This window comes from Ptychodera flava, chromosome 15 (assembly GCF_041260155.1).
Source record: "Ptychodera flava strain L36383 chromosome 15, AS_Pfla_20210202, whole genome shotgun sequence".
NCBI lineage: Eukaryota > Metazoa > Hemichordata > Enteropneusta > Ptychoderidae > Ptychodera > Ptychodera flava.
The window spans coordinates 37,483,568-37,497,908 of NC_091942.1; the positions used below are offsets into that span (position 1 = coordinate 37,483,568).

The 14,341-nt window shown below is 39.7% G+C and overlaps 1 protein-coding gene and 1 long non-coding RNA gene across 2 annotated transcripts; both read left to right on the forward strand.

Moving 5' to 3' along the window:
- The first annotated feature begins 4,036 nt into the window (after positions 1-4,036).
- LOC139152104 (uncharacterized) lies at positions 4,037-7,388 on the forward strand. The gene is made up of 3 exons (XR_011556551.1): positions 4,037-4,339; positions 4,742-5,361; positions 5,847-7,388. It is a non-coding gene; the product is annotated as an uncharacterized lncRNA (long non-coding RNA).
- Positions 7,389-9,095: 1,707 nt separating this feature from the next.
- Positions 9,096-14,341, forward strand: LOC139152099 (uncharacterized). The gene is made up of 3 exons (XM_070725204.1): positions 9,096-9,487; positions 11,570-12,325; positions 12,687-14,341. Exons 2-3 carry the CDS (start codon positions 11,608-11,610, stop codon positions 12,713-12,715), a joined length of 747 nt encoding a protein of 248 aa, XP_070581305.1. The 5' UTR covers positions 9,096-9,487; positions 11,570-11,607; the 3' UTR covers positions 12,716-14,341.

Genomic DNA, 14,341 nt, shown 5'->3' on the forward strand with positions numbered 1-14,341 from the left:
AAGTTATTCCTATATACCAAAAATCAGACCTCTAGCTCTATTGGCGCGCTCAAAATTATATATGCGCATAATTAATGAGGTACAATATGTGGTGTCATAAGGTGTCTTATCATACCAAATATGAAGGATGTAGCACTTGTGGTTACTGAGTTGTGGACAAATATATATATATTTGAGGTCAAAGGTCATTGAGGTCACGTCACATTTTGTCATAATAATTGTATTGCTAAGTTATTCCTATATACCAAAAATCAGACCTCTAGCTCTATTGGCTCGCTCAAAATAAGATATGCGCATAATTAATGAGGTACAATATATGGTGTCATAAGGTGTCCTTTCATACCAAATATGAAGGGTGTAGCACTTGTGGTTACTGAGTTGTGGACAAATATGTATATTTGAGGTCAAAGGTCATTGAGGTCACGTGAAGTTTTATCAAACAAATTATATTGTTAACTTATCCCTATATACCAGAAATCAGACCTCTTGCTCTATCGGCTCGCTCATAATTAGATATGCACATAATTAATGGAGTACAATATGTGGCATCATAAGGTGTCCCATCATACCAAATATGAAAGGTTTAGCACTTGTGGTTACTGAGTTATGGACAATAATGTATATTTGAGGTCAAAGGTCACCAAGGTCACATGATATTTTGTCAAAATGTCTGAGATATCTGCGTGAACCGATGGACTCACTGATGGACTCACGGACGGATATGAGCCAATCTATAAGCCCCCTGGACTTTATCCGTGGGGACAAAAAAACTGGTCACTGCATCCTTTAGGCAATATGAATACGATGAGAAACTAAATTTTTATTTTTCTTGGCATCATACATGCGAGTCTATGGAGAACTGCCTTATACATGGGAGTCTAAGGAGGTGTAAACTAAAAAGTCCTCTAACACGGCCAAATTTGATAGCATTGTGAAACAAATCGACGTGCATCTGTATGGGGTTGGGTACTAGGCGTGAACGGACGGACGGACGCACGGACATGACCAAACCTATAAGTCCCCTCGGACTTCGTCCGTGGTGATTAAAAACAACGCAACAGTTATTACAGCTACACCGGCGGTAGGTTCATATCCAGAGCCCCGTACGGTCTGCCGCCGTCGCTTGAAAACAATCTCATGCACCCGGCCATATGGGCAGCTGGCCGGATGCATGACTTCCCGGAGAAGGCGAGCTGTCACGTTCAAGCTCAGGATTATTTGTCGATCAAATTTCAGTAAATTTACCTTACCATAGATGAAATTTTGTCTATAGGCTGAAATTTCGCCGAAGTTTGACAAAATTACATCGATTTTTCAGGTTCATATGCGACATTTTTGAGTTTTGAGTGCAGACAGAAATAAGTTTTGAGGCAACATGGCTGCGACCCCATGTTGACCCCAAGCCCTGCGTACCATGCTATGTGCTACAGCTAATACGGATAGTTTTCAATCGGATTCGAACCCACAACATACGGCATCAGTCGCCTAGCTGAGAGGCCTGAGACAGAACCAGTCGGCTAAATCTCCACTCCCAAAAAAGAGTGGTTCAATAGCCGGCTAAGTTGTTACATTTTTCTGACTGAGACCTCTCAACACGTTGTAGAGTTCGTGAAGCACTCACGCACGCATGCTCACTATCATACATCGCACATACACACTTTATCGAAGCGAAGAAACGAATTTCATCGCTATAACTGGGCGAACGATAACCTCGGGGACAATTCTGTCCACCAGCAGTGTTACCGACCCAGGATAGAAAATACGGATAGTTTTCAATCGGATTCGAACCCACAACATACGGCATCAGTCGCCTAGCTGAGAGGCCTGAGACAGAACCAGTCGGCTAAATCTCCACTCCCAATAAAGAGTGGTTCAATAGCCGGCTAAGTTGTTACATTTTTCTGACTGAGACCTTTCAACACGTTGTAGAGTTCGTGAAGCACTCACGCAAGCATGCTCACTATCATACATCGCACATACACACTTTATCGAAGCGAAGAAACGAATTTCATCGCTTTAACTGGGCGAACGATAACCTCGGGGACAATTCTGTCCACCAGCATCGTACGCAGGGCCAGCGAGAGAGTTGCCGACATCGACGGTTATTTACGAGAAGTGAATAAAAGACTGTCATTTTTGGAAGCGATCGAGTAGCTGAGGTAGGCTGGGATACGACTTGGGCCCAAGAACGCTGAATTTCGGCAGTAATTTGGCTTTTTACGTCAAGTCCCAAAATGGATTTGAAGTCACCGACCCAACGTACGGGTCTTTGCAGGGCTGTGGTGAGCGGGGCGGTAGCTGTAGCGGAACACACAGCATCGTACGCAGGGCTAGTTGACCCCCAAGTGAAAATGTGTTCGCGATCAAATCTTCCTATATTTTTTTCAGAATTTTCAACAAAATCATTGCTTCTTACATCTTTTGTAAATATAAAATACTAAAATAAAACTGCGATGTGCCATGTCTCCAGATTTCTAAAATATCGTTCGTTGACCGTTCGACGCAAACTTGTGACGCAGTTGAAATTCAATACTGACCGCCAAATAATCTTAATGAGACGAGATCAGTCTAGACATCCTCCAAATTATCCAACCATTCGCATTGGAGTTCAGCTCGCTTAGAGTATCATAACATTTTTCGGCCTTCTTTTAGATCGACCCTAATATCTCCCATTTAGGAAATAAATACACAAGCTACCTCGACAAAACTTCGTGCACCATCCAAGACCAAACGCACTACAAATCTGTCTTGACGTCATCATCTCCTTACATGGTAATCGGCATACCGTATTTTTTAGCAAAGGGGACACAGAATACGTCGGAGTATTCAGTTTCAAAACGTATTACATTGTGTGATGTTGTCAAAAAAAGTCATGTTACTGCAGTGGTATAAATTACAAAACACAAAGTTCAAATCAGTTTATTTTGGACTGGCTTTACCCAACATTTCATATTGTTTCTTATGCCAGATTTGACCACGTGCTTACTGGCGACCCCTTTTCATGCAAATTTTGTGTCAAATGACGTGTTCCCCTGGAAAAACAAACGTACGATTTCTAAATGAAGGAGGCGAAATTTGCCCTCAAGACTCGAAACCACCCCTTTATGGGGTGTACCAAGCTATTTTTAACGAGCTTCTCGAATCTGCAGCTCTATTTCGAAATGATGGTCTGGTTTTCTCAGCTCAAGGATAAGTGTTCTCCATCGCTGTGGGCATTACTATTCTCAACCGGGGTACAGTTTCCAGTCGTAATGTTTTTCATCGTGTCCGGGATATAAAACCTTTCCTTTTCAAACTTTCTCTTTGATTAACACTAATCCACATCTTGTCAGTGATTAACATGTTTCAAGTTTAAATGTTAAATTCTGGTCTCGAGCCTCCTGTTCGACCAAACCGAAATTACCCCTCCCACTTTGGCTCGTCCAGTGGGTGTAGCAAGGGTCGTGCCATCGCCTAGTAAACGGAGGGTGCATTAATTGTTGCATTTCGATGCACATTTTGATTATATTCAGAAGATTTTGAGGCAAAAACTCAGATAGAGAAGCATTTATATTCACATCTCACTTATTCAAGAGTGGCTGAGAGCAGCACTTCCATTCAGTTAACATCATTACGCCATTTATTATGCCAAGAAAGATGAAGCCAATACATTTTGCCCTCCCTGGTCTCAGCCAGAAATGGTTATACCTTACAGTTTTTTCCCACGGAATGAAAACAAATGTACTTGGGCTGAGGCCCAAGTACAACAATGGAGATTATACTCATATAGGTTGTGTTGATATGCTAAATACTTGGTATTAAATTACAGTTTAGGGATTCAATGCGGAAAGTGTAGGGAAACCACAAAACAAAAGTTCTGAAAAAATAGCCAAAAGATACAGCCTGTGGAGCTTTAACGTGAATTGATGATTTTTAGAAATGTGGCAATTTACTTGAGTAGAATGACTTTCGTCTGGAGAATCACCAGCTACACTGACTGCACCTCGAATCTCGACTGGTACAGCGCCCTCTTTCACAAAGCGTCCTGTAGCCAGAGTTCGAAGGTTAATAAACAGACTGTCATAGTATTCGTGCACATGAAGCCATACACAGGGCTAAGTTGTGATCCAGCCTTTCAGGCGTACAGAACAATGTATGACCCGACCTCCACAGATGTGCTTGTCAAATACTGCATGGCGCTGTTTGTGCAAGTACTGCGTTCCTACAAAGACCAGCACATGATTTCTCTGACATTGAGCTTGATCATCACCCCGTATTGTTCGCGAGAAAAGAACAGAACAGGTTTTCCACAAATATACGCAAGTGATTAGGAGGTTGGCGTATAAGATAAAGAGTTGAGGTATGTGAAAACGTATTGCGCCACTGTGACTGTCAAAATAGAAAGCTAGGTATAACCAAATCTTGTTACTTTCAAGAGGTCAACTTATAGGTCAAGATGCCATCTGTTTAAAGGAGTAAGGAGTGAGTGAACGGGAAACTCGAAATTTATGCTTCTTTGCAGTCTAAATAATTAATAAATTTGAATGCAGGCTATACAGTAGCACCATTAGTTTACTGATCAACATGTTCACAGTGGTTTCACTTGCTTCGGGAGCTCTAAGAGGCCCCTAGGGAAATCCCCCAGTTTTCGATAACAAATGTATGGCCTTATTTTCTTCGGGTGCGCTATAGACTGTTAACAGCTTTATGTCAGCATGTTGGTCACTTTTGTCAAATCAAGATTTCTTTTTACCATTGGCAGGCTCAGTAGCAACAGAATCAGTCAACGAAACTCAAGGGAAGTTGTTACTTTACAACGATAGCTGATTATGGGTTGTGGAAGTGCAAACCATAGATCTCAATCTGCAAGTGATGGAAACTGCTCTGACAGACAGACTACAAACAGTGAAAGAAAACAACATGGTCGTTTCAGCCATCATCGTCTTCAACTAATGATAATTGGTTTGGAGGAGTTTTTCAGCCGAAGTCGCACATACTCTGACATTATAGACAGACAGACTGTAAAGTCAATTGGCGTTACGTTCATAGCTCTTCTCATCGCAATAGTTCTCTCTGTGATTGGAGTGTTTCTCCTCATATACGTATCTAATAACGACCCTAGCCGTAAATGGGAAATATCGCGATTGTCAGTACAGGGGGTGCTGTAACTTTTATCAGCCTTTTATGTTTTTGCTATGGTTGTTTTAAATACCATGACATTCACAAGCAGATGCAACGAAAGGAAAGCGAAGAGCACACTGAGGAGACTGCAGAGGGTGCTGCCTATGAGTTATCATTGATGCAAAATCAGGAATCGATCATAGAAGAGGTAGATACGCATCATGCTGCAGCTGCATCCGATGTTCAATGGAGTTCAGAAATGTAAGTGGGTCTATACTTTGTCGAATGGGTGTCAGTCGTGAAAATTTATGCACCCATACCGTTTATCCAGTGTTAAAAACAGTCCATCTGATGTCCGTTCAAGCTCAGAAAATCTAAGTGCTTTCCTTTTGCATATGTTTCATTCGAGGTTGTTGCTGACACAATCTACGAACACTGTGGGCATGAAATTGAACATATTTCAAGCAACACAAAATAGTACAATTGAAGGGGGATAGACCATAGACAGTACAGAAACTTTTCTACTGTCTGTATGGATAGACAAAATATCTAGTGCTATTGTCTAAGTAAAGCAATAGATTGTGCGAAGATGCTCTGAAAAATTCGCTTATGTGCACGATTACCACATCAAGGACGAAACTTTTGTGGTGTACCAAGTCAATAGTGCCTAGTTTCTATCGATCTTAACCACCTACAGCTTTCAGTTCCATTGTTGATATTTTATCTCTCATTTCTTTCTACTACAGCGTCAGCACGGATGATATGAAACCCGCTGAGTCGACAGAAGACTCACCTCCGGCATATTACGATGTCATGGGTGCTACACCATAATTATTTCGTGAATTTATGGTGACTTTACATTTTAAGAAACGTATTAAATAATTGCTTAGGAATTGCCCCTGACTTGATATTGTGCATTGAAATAAAAACAGAAAGTACAACATCGTTGGATGAATATATCGCTGTATCTGAGCTGTCAGGGTCAATGAGTATATTTCACTGTCAATGCCCGACTGAAGTAAACGTCATACTTTGTGTGGTTAAAAGCCTCAGTCTTCTGGATGCTATTTTGTTTTCAAAACAACAGTTTGTTGACATTTCACGTGTCTCTTCATTTGTTTGTTGTGTGCTACTTTTTCGGCACAACTTTTTTACATCCTAGAAAATTGTATTGACCTGCATACACGCACACCAATGCCAATCGTTCCGCTCTCTTTACGTGAGATTCAAATTAACTTAAAGGACTGTAGGTGTGAATATGTTCGACATGCAAATATCTGCTGTGAAAGTGGTCTGAAACGTTCAACTCAGCAGAAACGTTGTCTATCCAGTGGACATACAGAGTTGTAGTCGCCTGTCTCCTCGATCCTTGTAGATTAAACAGACGGTTGTAGACAAAGTTTCTGTGCAGAAGGGACGCTGTTTCAGTCTCGGGCTTCTATTCCTCTTCGTTGATCGTTTGAACAGTGGTTTCAAGGATCATGAACATTGATATTTGACAAGGTTTTCGTCGTCGCTGGATAGGAATTTGACCAAACCATGTGCATTTCCATGTATTGAAGGTAAATACTACCAAATGATAAAACTTTGGCTTGGATCTTTGATCATGACGATTTACATCCTGGAATTTTATCTATCAAAATGTCCGGAGTGCCGCCAGTGATTCAAGAGGGAAAGGCAGTCACTGTATGACAGTCACTGTTTTCTCACCCCAGTCTGCGTCAGCCGCTAGAGGAACTCTTTTCAGAGTCAGATTTCATATCAAGTGAGTTTGTTCGTTGTCGAATTCAACCTTTGTTATCCGTCTGTACATGTAATTTAGGTCAGCTATGTGACTGTCAAGTGAAAGTTTCCTCGAGATTATTAAGGTTCCAAGACAAGAAATTTGACCTTTTTAATCTAACAATTCTCTAACAGTTAATAAGCTCAGAACCCCCGTAATGTATACATTTTCTGAAAGCCTAGATATACGGGAACATTTTGGTAACCACAGTGTCACCATTGTTTACATCACTATCACGTGACAAGGTAATTTGCATAACCTTTCAAAAATCGGTTTTCCCTACGTTTTGTCTCAATACTTCAAAATATCTGACTCAAACTTGCTGGAATGCAAGCTGTCACAACGCTCTTCCAAAGTATGTCTCAGATTTTTTATATCTTGCTTAGTTTTTTTGGAGCACAATTTTAAAGAAATCAACTACGGTTAAATTCACTGCTCTGGAAGTTTTTCTGGCATAAAAACTGTTTAAGAAGGTTTTAAAAAATTCTGAGACACCTTTTTGAAGACCCTTAGGACAGCTTGCGCTCACACAAATTTCAGCCACATATCTCAAAGCATTGAAACAAACATAGGGAAAACCGATTTTTGAAAGGTTATGAAATTACCTGTCACGTGATAGCTATGTCAACAATGATGACACTATGGTACTCAAAATGTTCCCCTATATCTATGCTTTCTGAAAATATATAATTTACGGGGTTCTGAGCTTATTAAACACTAGAGAATTGTTAGTTTAAAATGGTCAATATCTTGTCTTGGAACCTTAATTTGATATTGTCAACGTTTTCATTACACAGAAAGAATATCATTTACGTTTATTATTAAACTTTGTATTAAAATTGATATATTCATACGCGTAGTTAACACGTACGTTTGCACTCGTGACGTTTTGCACTTTTTCTGCATAAAATAAACGTTGTATTTTGAGCAACTGTTTCGAAATAACAAGAATATGCTCTTTATAGAAACGTACAACGCAACGCATCAAATCGTCCATTCACATTCGTGAAACCAGTGGGTATACAAATGCCCCAAATACGACAAGACCTGGCCAGAGCAGTAACATGGACACGAACCTGTAGCCACACCATTTTAACAGTACAGGTGCATTTGAACAATATACATTCAACTGTTTGCTATCTGCCTGACACCGGTCTATAAGTTATAACATGCTGTGGTCATAAAGACAACTTTAAATGCAATTTATGTCCTCTTAAAATGTTTATTGATAGTATAAATACATAATCGTTCTAATACATTCAAATTATTCTCTCGTTATTGCAGTGCCGTTAAAATTCATGAACGCATCGGGCATTATGCATGTCATACACGGGCTGTTCCGCTATTCAGTGTGGAATTGTAAGGAATTGATCACAACGCAACGTTCTTGTTTTTGATACCGACCATGTATGTATTCGCAGTCTATCCATGCATTTAAATTCAAGAATAAAGAACTTATCTGTTTAGTGTGTCTTGTTTTTTTTATGCAAGTAAGAAAGACGGTCAGTACAGATCTGAGAAGCACTGAGCGATACGAAACTATGATGCACAAATTTGCAGCATTTGCATAATTAAATTAAATTCTATTTATACTTTTGAGCTCTGTTGTTACTGTCTGTTGTGCTTTATGTTAGTCCTTTTTGTCTTTTGCTGGAACTATAAATGGGCGAAAACCCGTTGTTCCCAGTCAGTAAAGTAACAAATAAATAAATAAATAATTTAAGTAACTATTCCATTTTATGTTTACCGCGATTACATTTTGTATCTTACAAATTCGTAACAAATCCCAGCTCTGAACTCTTTCGTAACAACAGAACAAGAAGATGACACCATACTCAGAACAAAGTCAAGGGCAGAGATGTGAAGAAACAGGCGGTCATAAAGCGACAGTCACTGCACCGAAGTAACGAGATTAGGGCCTTGACCTCATTAGCGTTGCCTTTGCTGATTTTAATGTTTCTATCCTTGCATTACAATTACTGACATGGGTGAGGGGACCAGCTGTCTGATCCCCACAAACATCGATTTCTTGGAGTATTTCTCTTCCTATAGTTGCAGTCTCCGACCCTTCAGCTCTCTAAATGTGATCAAAGGCATTATCGGCCATTCTATCCGACCTTTGAGTTGAATTATAATGCAAAAGTCTTTTGTGGATGTCGACAATGAAAACGAGTACGAAATGCCGTCTACACACACCACAACAAAGAAACGACCTAATAATGCACACGTCGCTTTTCCTTATTCATAGGTAAATATTTTGATGTCGTAGTCATGGATTGTCAATATTACCCAATTACATATATCAGACGCAGAAGAGAGATGTGACAATGTCATTAAAATAATGGAAGCCATGTTCTGATTACGCTACGTTCTAACGCGGTTAGTCACTGAATATCAACCTTGTGTGAACGTACACTGTAAACAGAGACAGCGTATATCAGTGCCTACTGGTAACCTGGCTCTTGGGGTAGAACAGGTGACTGCGTAACCAGGGGTATTGGCTAACCCGACTCGGCTGGAGAGTGTCAACGGAAACCAGTCTCTGTGGATGTTTCGTCGAAGAGTGCTTTCTCCTCGTCGAATTCTCCCATACAGTTCATTCAGGTAGGCATTGCAGAGTGTTCTTTCCTATGTGTACATTTAAACATTTCAAATTTAATCAATGCATGTTCGATGTGTGTAGGCTTAATGCACAAAGCCGACATCTATGTCGCGTTGATATGGGACACGCTAACCGAACACCTGTTGATACATTCGAACGTAATAAAACAGAATCTGTTTAGAGAAAGTGAATGTTTTGCACTAATTTCACCGTACACTAGTTAGTAAATGTCATGTGTCAACGTTCATGAACTGTTCAACTGATACTGTCAAGGTCACTGAGGTCATGAAAGAACGACGACTTTCACAGTGGATACTTGATACACAAAATCGCTATGCCACACGACAACACGTTTCCAAGATGCAATGACGTGATAGCACTATGTAAGCTTATATGATGTTCACTTAAAAGTAACCCATAAAATTCAACCTGATTTCCTTCGAGCTAACTCAGGGTGGTGGACGACGAAGTTGATGTCAAACGCTGACCAGGGGAAATGGATTACAATATGTCTGTATCGACGGATTTCATGATATAGTAAGGATACTGACGAAATCAAGAAACCAGTCTGTTGTCGGTAATACGGTGGTCGGTCTATTGATAATGCCGTTAAATTTGAGAAACTAATATGTCGACTATATACATACACAAGTTTTTTTAACAACCTAAAACATGATCGTAGTCGATGGCATTAAAATTCATTTGACATGGTGTAAACCTAGAGAAATATTTCGGAATAAGTTGTTTTGTACTCTTTCACCACATGTCATTCAATTACCAAAGTAAAGTAGGACGGAACATTACTCAATACCAAAAGGTTAGGGAGCCTTAACTTACTCAAGTTGGCAGCATGCCATCCCTCCAAACTTTGACTCTCCCCGCTGTATCATTTCATTTTCTCCCCTGAACTACCAGTAGGATAACAGTGTTCTTGACGAATCACTGTTAAATATGTATCTTTGACGAAATTTGACTTCTCAGAGAATCAAAAATCCCATCATATGGTGTCTTTGATTTGCTTCAGAAAGGGGTAACAAATTAGCTAAAAGCAAGAAAGGGATTTTAGGAGAAATAAGAATCATTTCTTTGGAGAGTTTGAGAGAGCTAAACAGTCAGAGGCAGAATTTAGTAAACATAAGGCAATACATCAAAATAAAGCTAAGGATACTCTAACCAGCTTCAGCTCAGTGTTCCGCATTTTTAGTGTAAAAGTACCAGGACAATCAGCATGGATTTGTGACCTGACACTTTGGCTAGAGCAGGAAAATTTGTCAACCTGTCTTCGAGGAAAAATCGCCGGCCAGCTATTTGCGTAACAGGATTCATGACTAGATTTTCTCCCGGCACGTGAAACATCTATCGAAACAATTTCAAAGACTAGTTGCCATAAGGCCAAGAAACTTATCCCCGCCGCGTCAATTCAGACTCGCCGCGTCAACCTTTTTTTCCGCTCATGAGAAAATAAAAAAAAATAATAAACGCAAAAATACGCGACGATAGTGCATAACACAGTGCTGTATTGAACAGAACGGTAAACAAAATAACTGACACTAACATTCCATTCAGAACTGTACACATATGTCACTGTTATATTACGCTGTCAAAACTGCATTGCTGCACTAAAAGTCAAACCGCAGAACTCTTGCTATACAAAAATAATAAAGCAACACTGCTGTGCATTTATCTCTGCGTGCATTCCTATGTTGTTTTCATGTTATTTCCGCGTTCTTGTTGATTGAAGAATAAACAAAATTGAGAGTAAAAAAATAACGCGTCACCGCATCATTTTTGAAATATGTCTAGGATGAGAAACAAACTTTATTTTTCTTGACCTAACTTGTATTTTTGACACTACAAATAATCTCTGTGAAATTCCAATCTATGAGCTGTCCAAAGGGTTGTGATAGTACTTGCAATACTCTGACAGCAGTCCCTGAAGACACAAATTTTCAGCCAATGTAATCATACTATACTCACATTCTTCATCAATGTATCTTCATTATAGAAATTAATATTCGACTGGCTCTAAAATGACAGAAAAAATGTAAAAGTTATTGACGTTTACCTTTTTTCTCAATTTTCAGCACAACTTCTGTAAGGCTTGAGACATACTCTTATAAAGATGGGGGCTGGAGAGAAGGGGAGGCGTGGCGGTCGTTCACGTACTCGTGGACGACGAATCGGCGGTTTAAATCGACGCCGTGGTATTGGAACCATTGGTCGTCGTCGTCGTGGTGGCGGCGGCAAGATCATCTATTCTGGACCTGGAGGAAGTGCCATTGCCCTAGCAATTATTTTCATAGTTTTAGGAATATTCCTGCTTGTTCCTGGTTGTGTTCTCCTAAGCTCAGGACTAAGCAATACATGGAGTGGTTCAGGAATGCTGGTGCCTGGAATCGCTCTCCTTTCAATGTCTGGAGTTTTGCTAATCACAGGAATTACAATATTCATTGTGAAAAAAGGATGTGGTGGATGTAATAACAGTGTTGGCTCCAGTGAATCGGAAACTACTACTGTAGTTCCTGCTACCGAGTCGAGCGTTCCTGCCGCAACAACAAGTACAACCCAAATAGGCGCCAATGGGCAAAACGACGACCGACCGAAACACATTCACATCAACCTGCAGTATACACAAATGCCAGGTCAGCCAATGCCAGGTCAGCCAATGCCTCCCCCTGGTCAGTTTTATCCAGTCCTTCAGGAACAGGACATATGCCTCCTCCAGATGCCTATGTTAGTATGTATCCATCTGCGCAGTATGGAATTGCCCCTCAGCCGGTGTTCACTCCACAAAATGCAAATGACATGGCATATCCACCACCTCTCCAACCTCAGCATCCGTAAGTTTCAAAATATATTGTTCAGGCGCTACTTCGTAATCCATTGTTTATCACTTTATCTAGTACCAAATACCAAGTGCTAACGTCTAAGCTGTACAGTGAAGGGTCATTACTATGGAAACTACTAGTATTTCATTGAGTTGAAATGTAATTGTGCTGATTGTTTCCTGTAAATTCTACAGTATCGTGATCCCTCTTGAATCAGGGCCAATATCTGTCTCCCTTGGTATGACTGTGATAATCACATATCGTCCCTTTATTCATACCGTACGTGTGTATGCAATGACTTTACATTTCAAACTGCCATTAAATGACTTTTATTTCTGACAACGAGTTTCCACTATTCTCATCAATTACTCAGATCCGAAACGAATACCCCGGGTCACATGACAGTCACGGGAATGCCGTCTCACACGATTACTATCAACCAACCACCGGACAACTCATCGACTGTGTCAACTGCTCCTCCGCCAACATATGATGATGCTACGAGGCATAATTCTAACCTCGTTTAGGCGTGGCCAATAAGAGTGTACAGTGATCTCCGATCGAGATGTCTATTTACAAAAAACTGTTTCCGTCCAATGACGTCACAGTATTTACCCGTGTCTGTGATAGATATAATATTGATATTTCTTTTACTTTTCTACATTCCAAAAACGTTTTCATCCTTCCATTTTCTTACTTGTGGCAAGCACCTACTTAATTTCGCTCTTTCTGTACAGCTACTTAAGGTGGCGTTGCTTAACCACACTCTCCTTTTTTTTGAAAGCAAGATTTCTGATCAAAGATGACAAGAAAAGGCCCTCATACTAAAATACTTCTAAATGAACAGAAGCTGATTTTTAGTTTAGTGGCAATGGTTTATTCAAATTGCGAAGGGTACATATTTGAGAAAAAAAGCTTATGTTTGGTATTAAAAAAACATTAATTTACGTCAAAAACCCGACACTACTTTATTAAATTTAATATGGCATCGAAACTAAACTTCATGAAGACAAAAACTACAATTTTGTTTTGCGTTATGCATTTTCATTCTTAAATGACAAGGAATGAAAACTGTTATTCCTTAAAATAGTGGTCAGAAGCAAACTGGAATGAGTCTTATTCCAAATGTAAGAATGTTGTCATCAAACAAAATCATCGTTTTTTGTATCGTCCTTGAAGAATGAAATTTGGAAATTTTACAAAATTTGACACAGCCAAAAGAGAGTTCCCTTCTTTTGAAATGCTGAAAACAGAAGAAAGAAAGCCAGGAAGACGGGCGATTTGCATAAATTTACATTTCTTTCTGAACGAACTTTTCTGACTGCTTGCCATGATAATTAAAGGTGATTGTACCAATATTTTAATCCTGGGTCAACATATTATTAAAAAGTTAATGAATCTGTGCAAAAATAACATAAGACTGTTGTTTTGCGTAGCGCCCCCTGCATTTCTCTTTTCGATAAAAAGACTCTGCTCAAAAGTTCAGTGGATAGAAATGTATTTAGATTAGCTATATTTGGAACAATAAATTTGGAGCAATCAATGGCCTACCGACTTTTATTCAATATCCTTACCTGCCAGTAAGTCCAGCCATCAAAGCTTACCAGCAGGGGCACTTTGATTCGTTAATAAGCAACTTTGCTCTGTACTACAAGTGACCGCCAAATCACTGAAAAATGACCGCATGGTTGCTTGCTTTCACCGATATTTTCAGTTTTAATGTTCTTATGCCAAGATCACAATGGAGACTTGTTTATATGTGGTTATCGAAAGCTGTGTCCGTTTTTGTCGAAATTGTTTCTTTTTAGAATACGAAACTTATCCTGTTTGTCTCAACATGTATGACAGAAGGTCAAAGTTATAGTGTTAGCGTGGACAGTGCTTCAACTTGCCGGTCTGATCTGATCGGCAGTAAACATTATTATCGGAAGTTATTGAAATAAATTTCATGTCAGTTCCTTTGATCTTTTTATGTCCCTTGTCGATAACCCTACAAAGAGTCGTGATATAAAGTATTACAGTGATCAC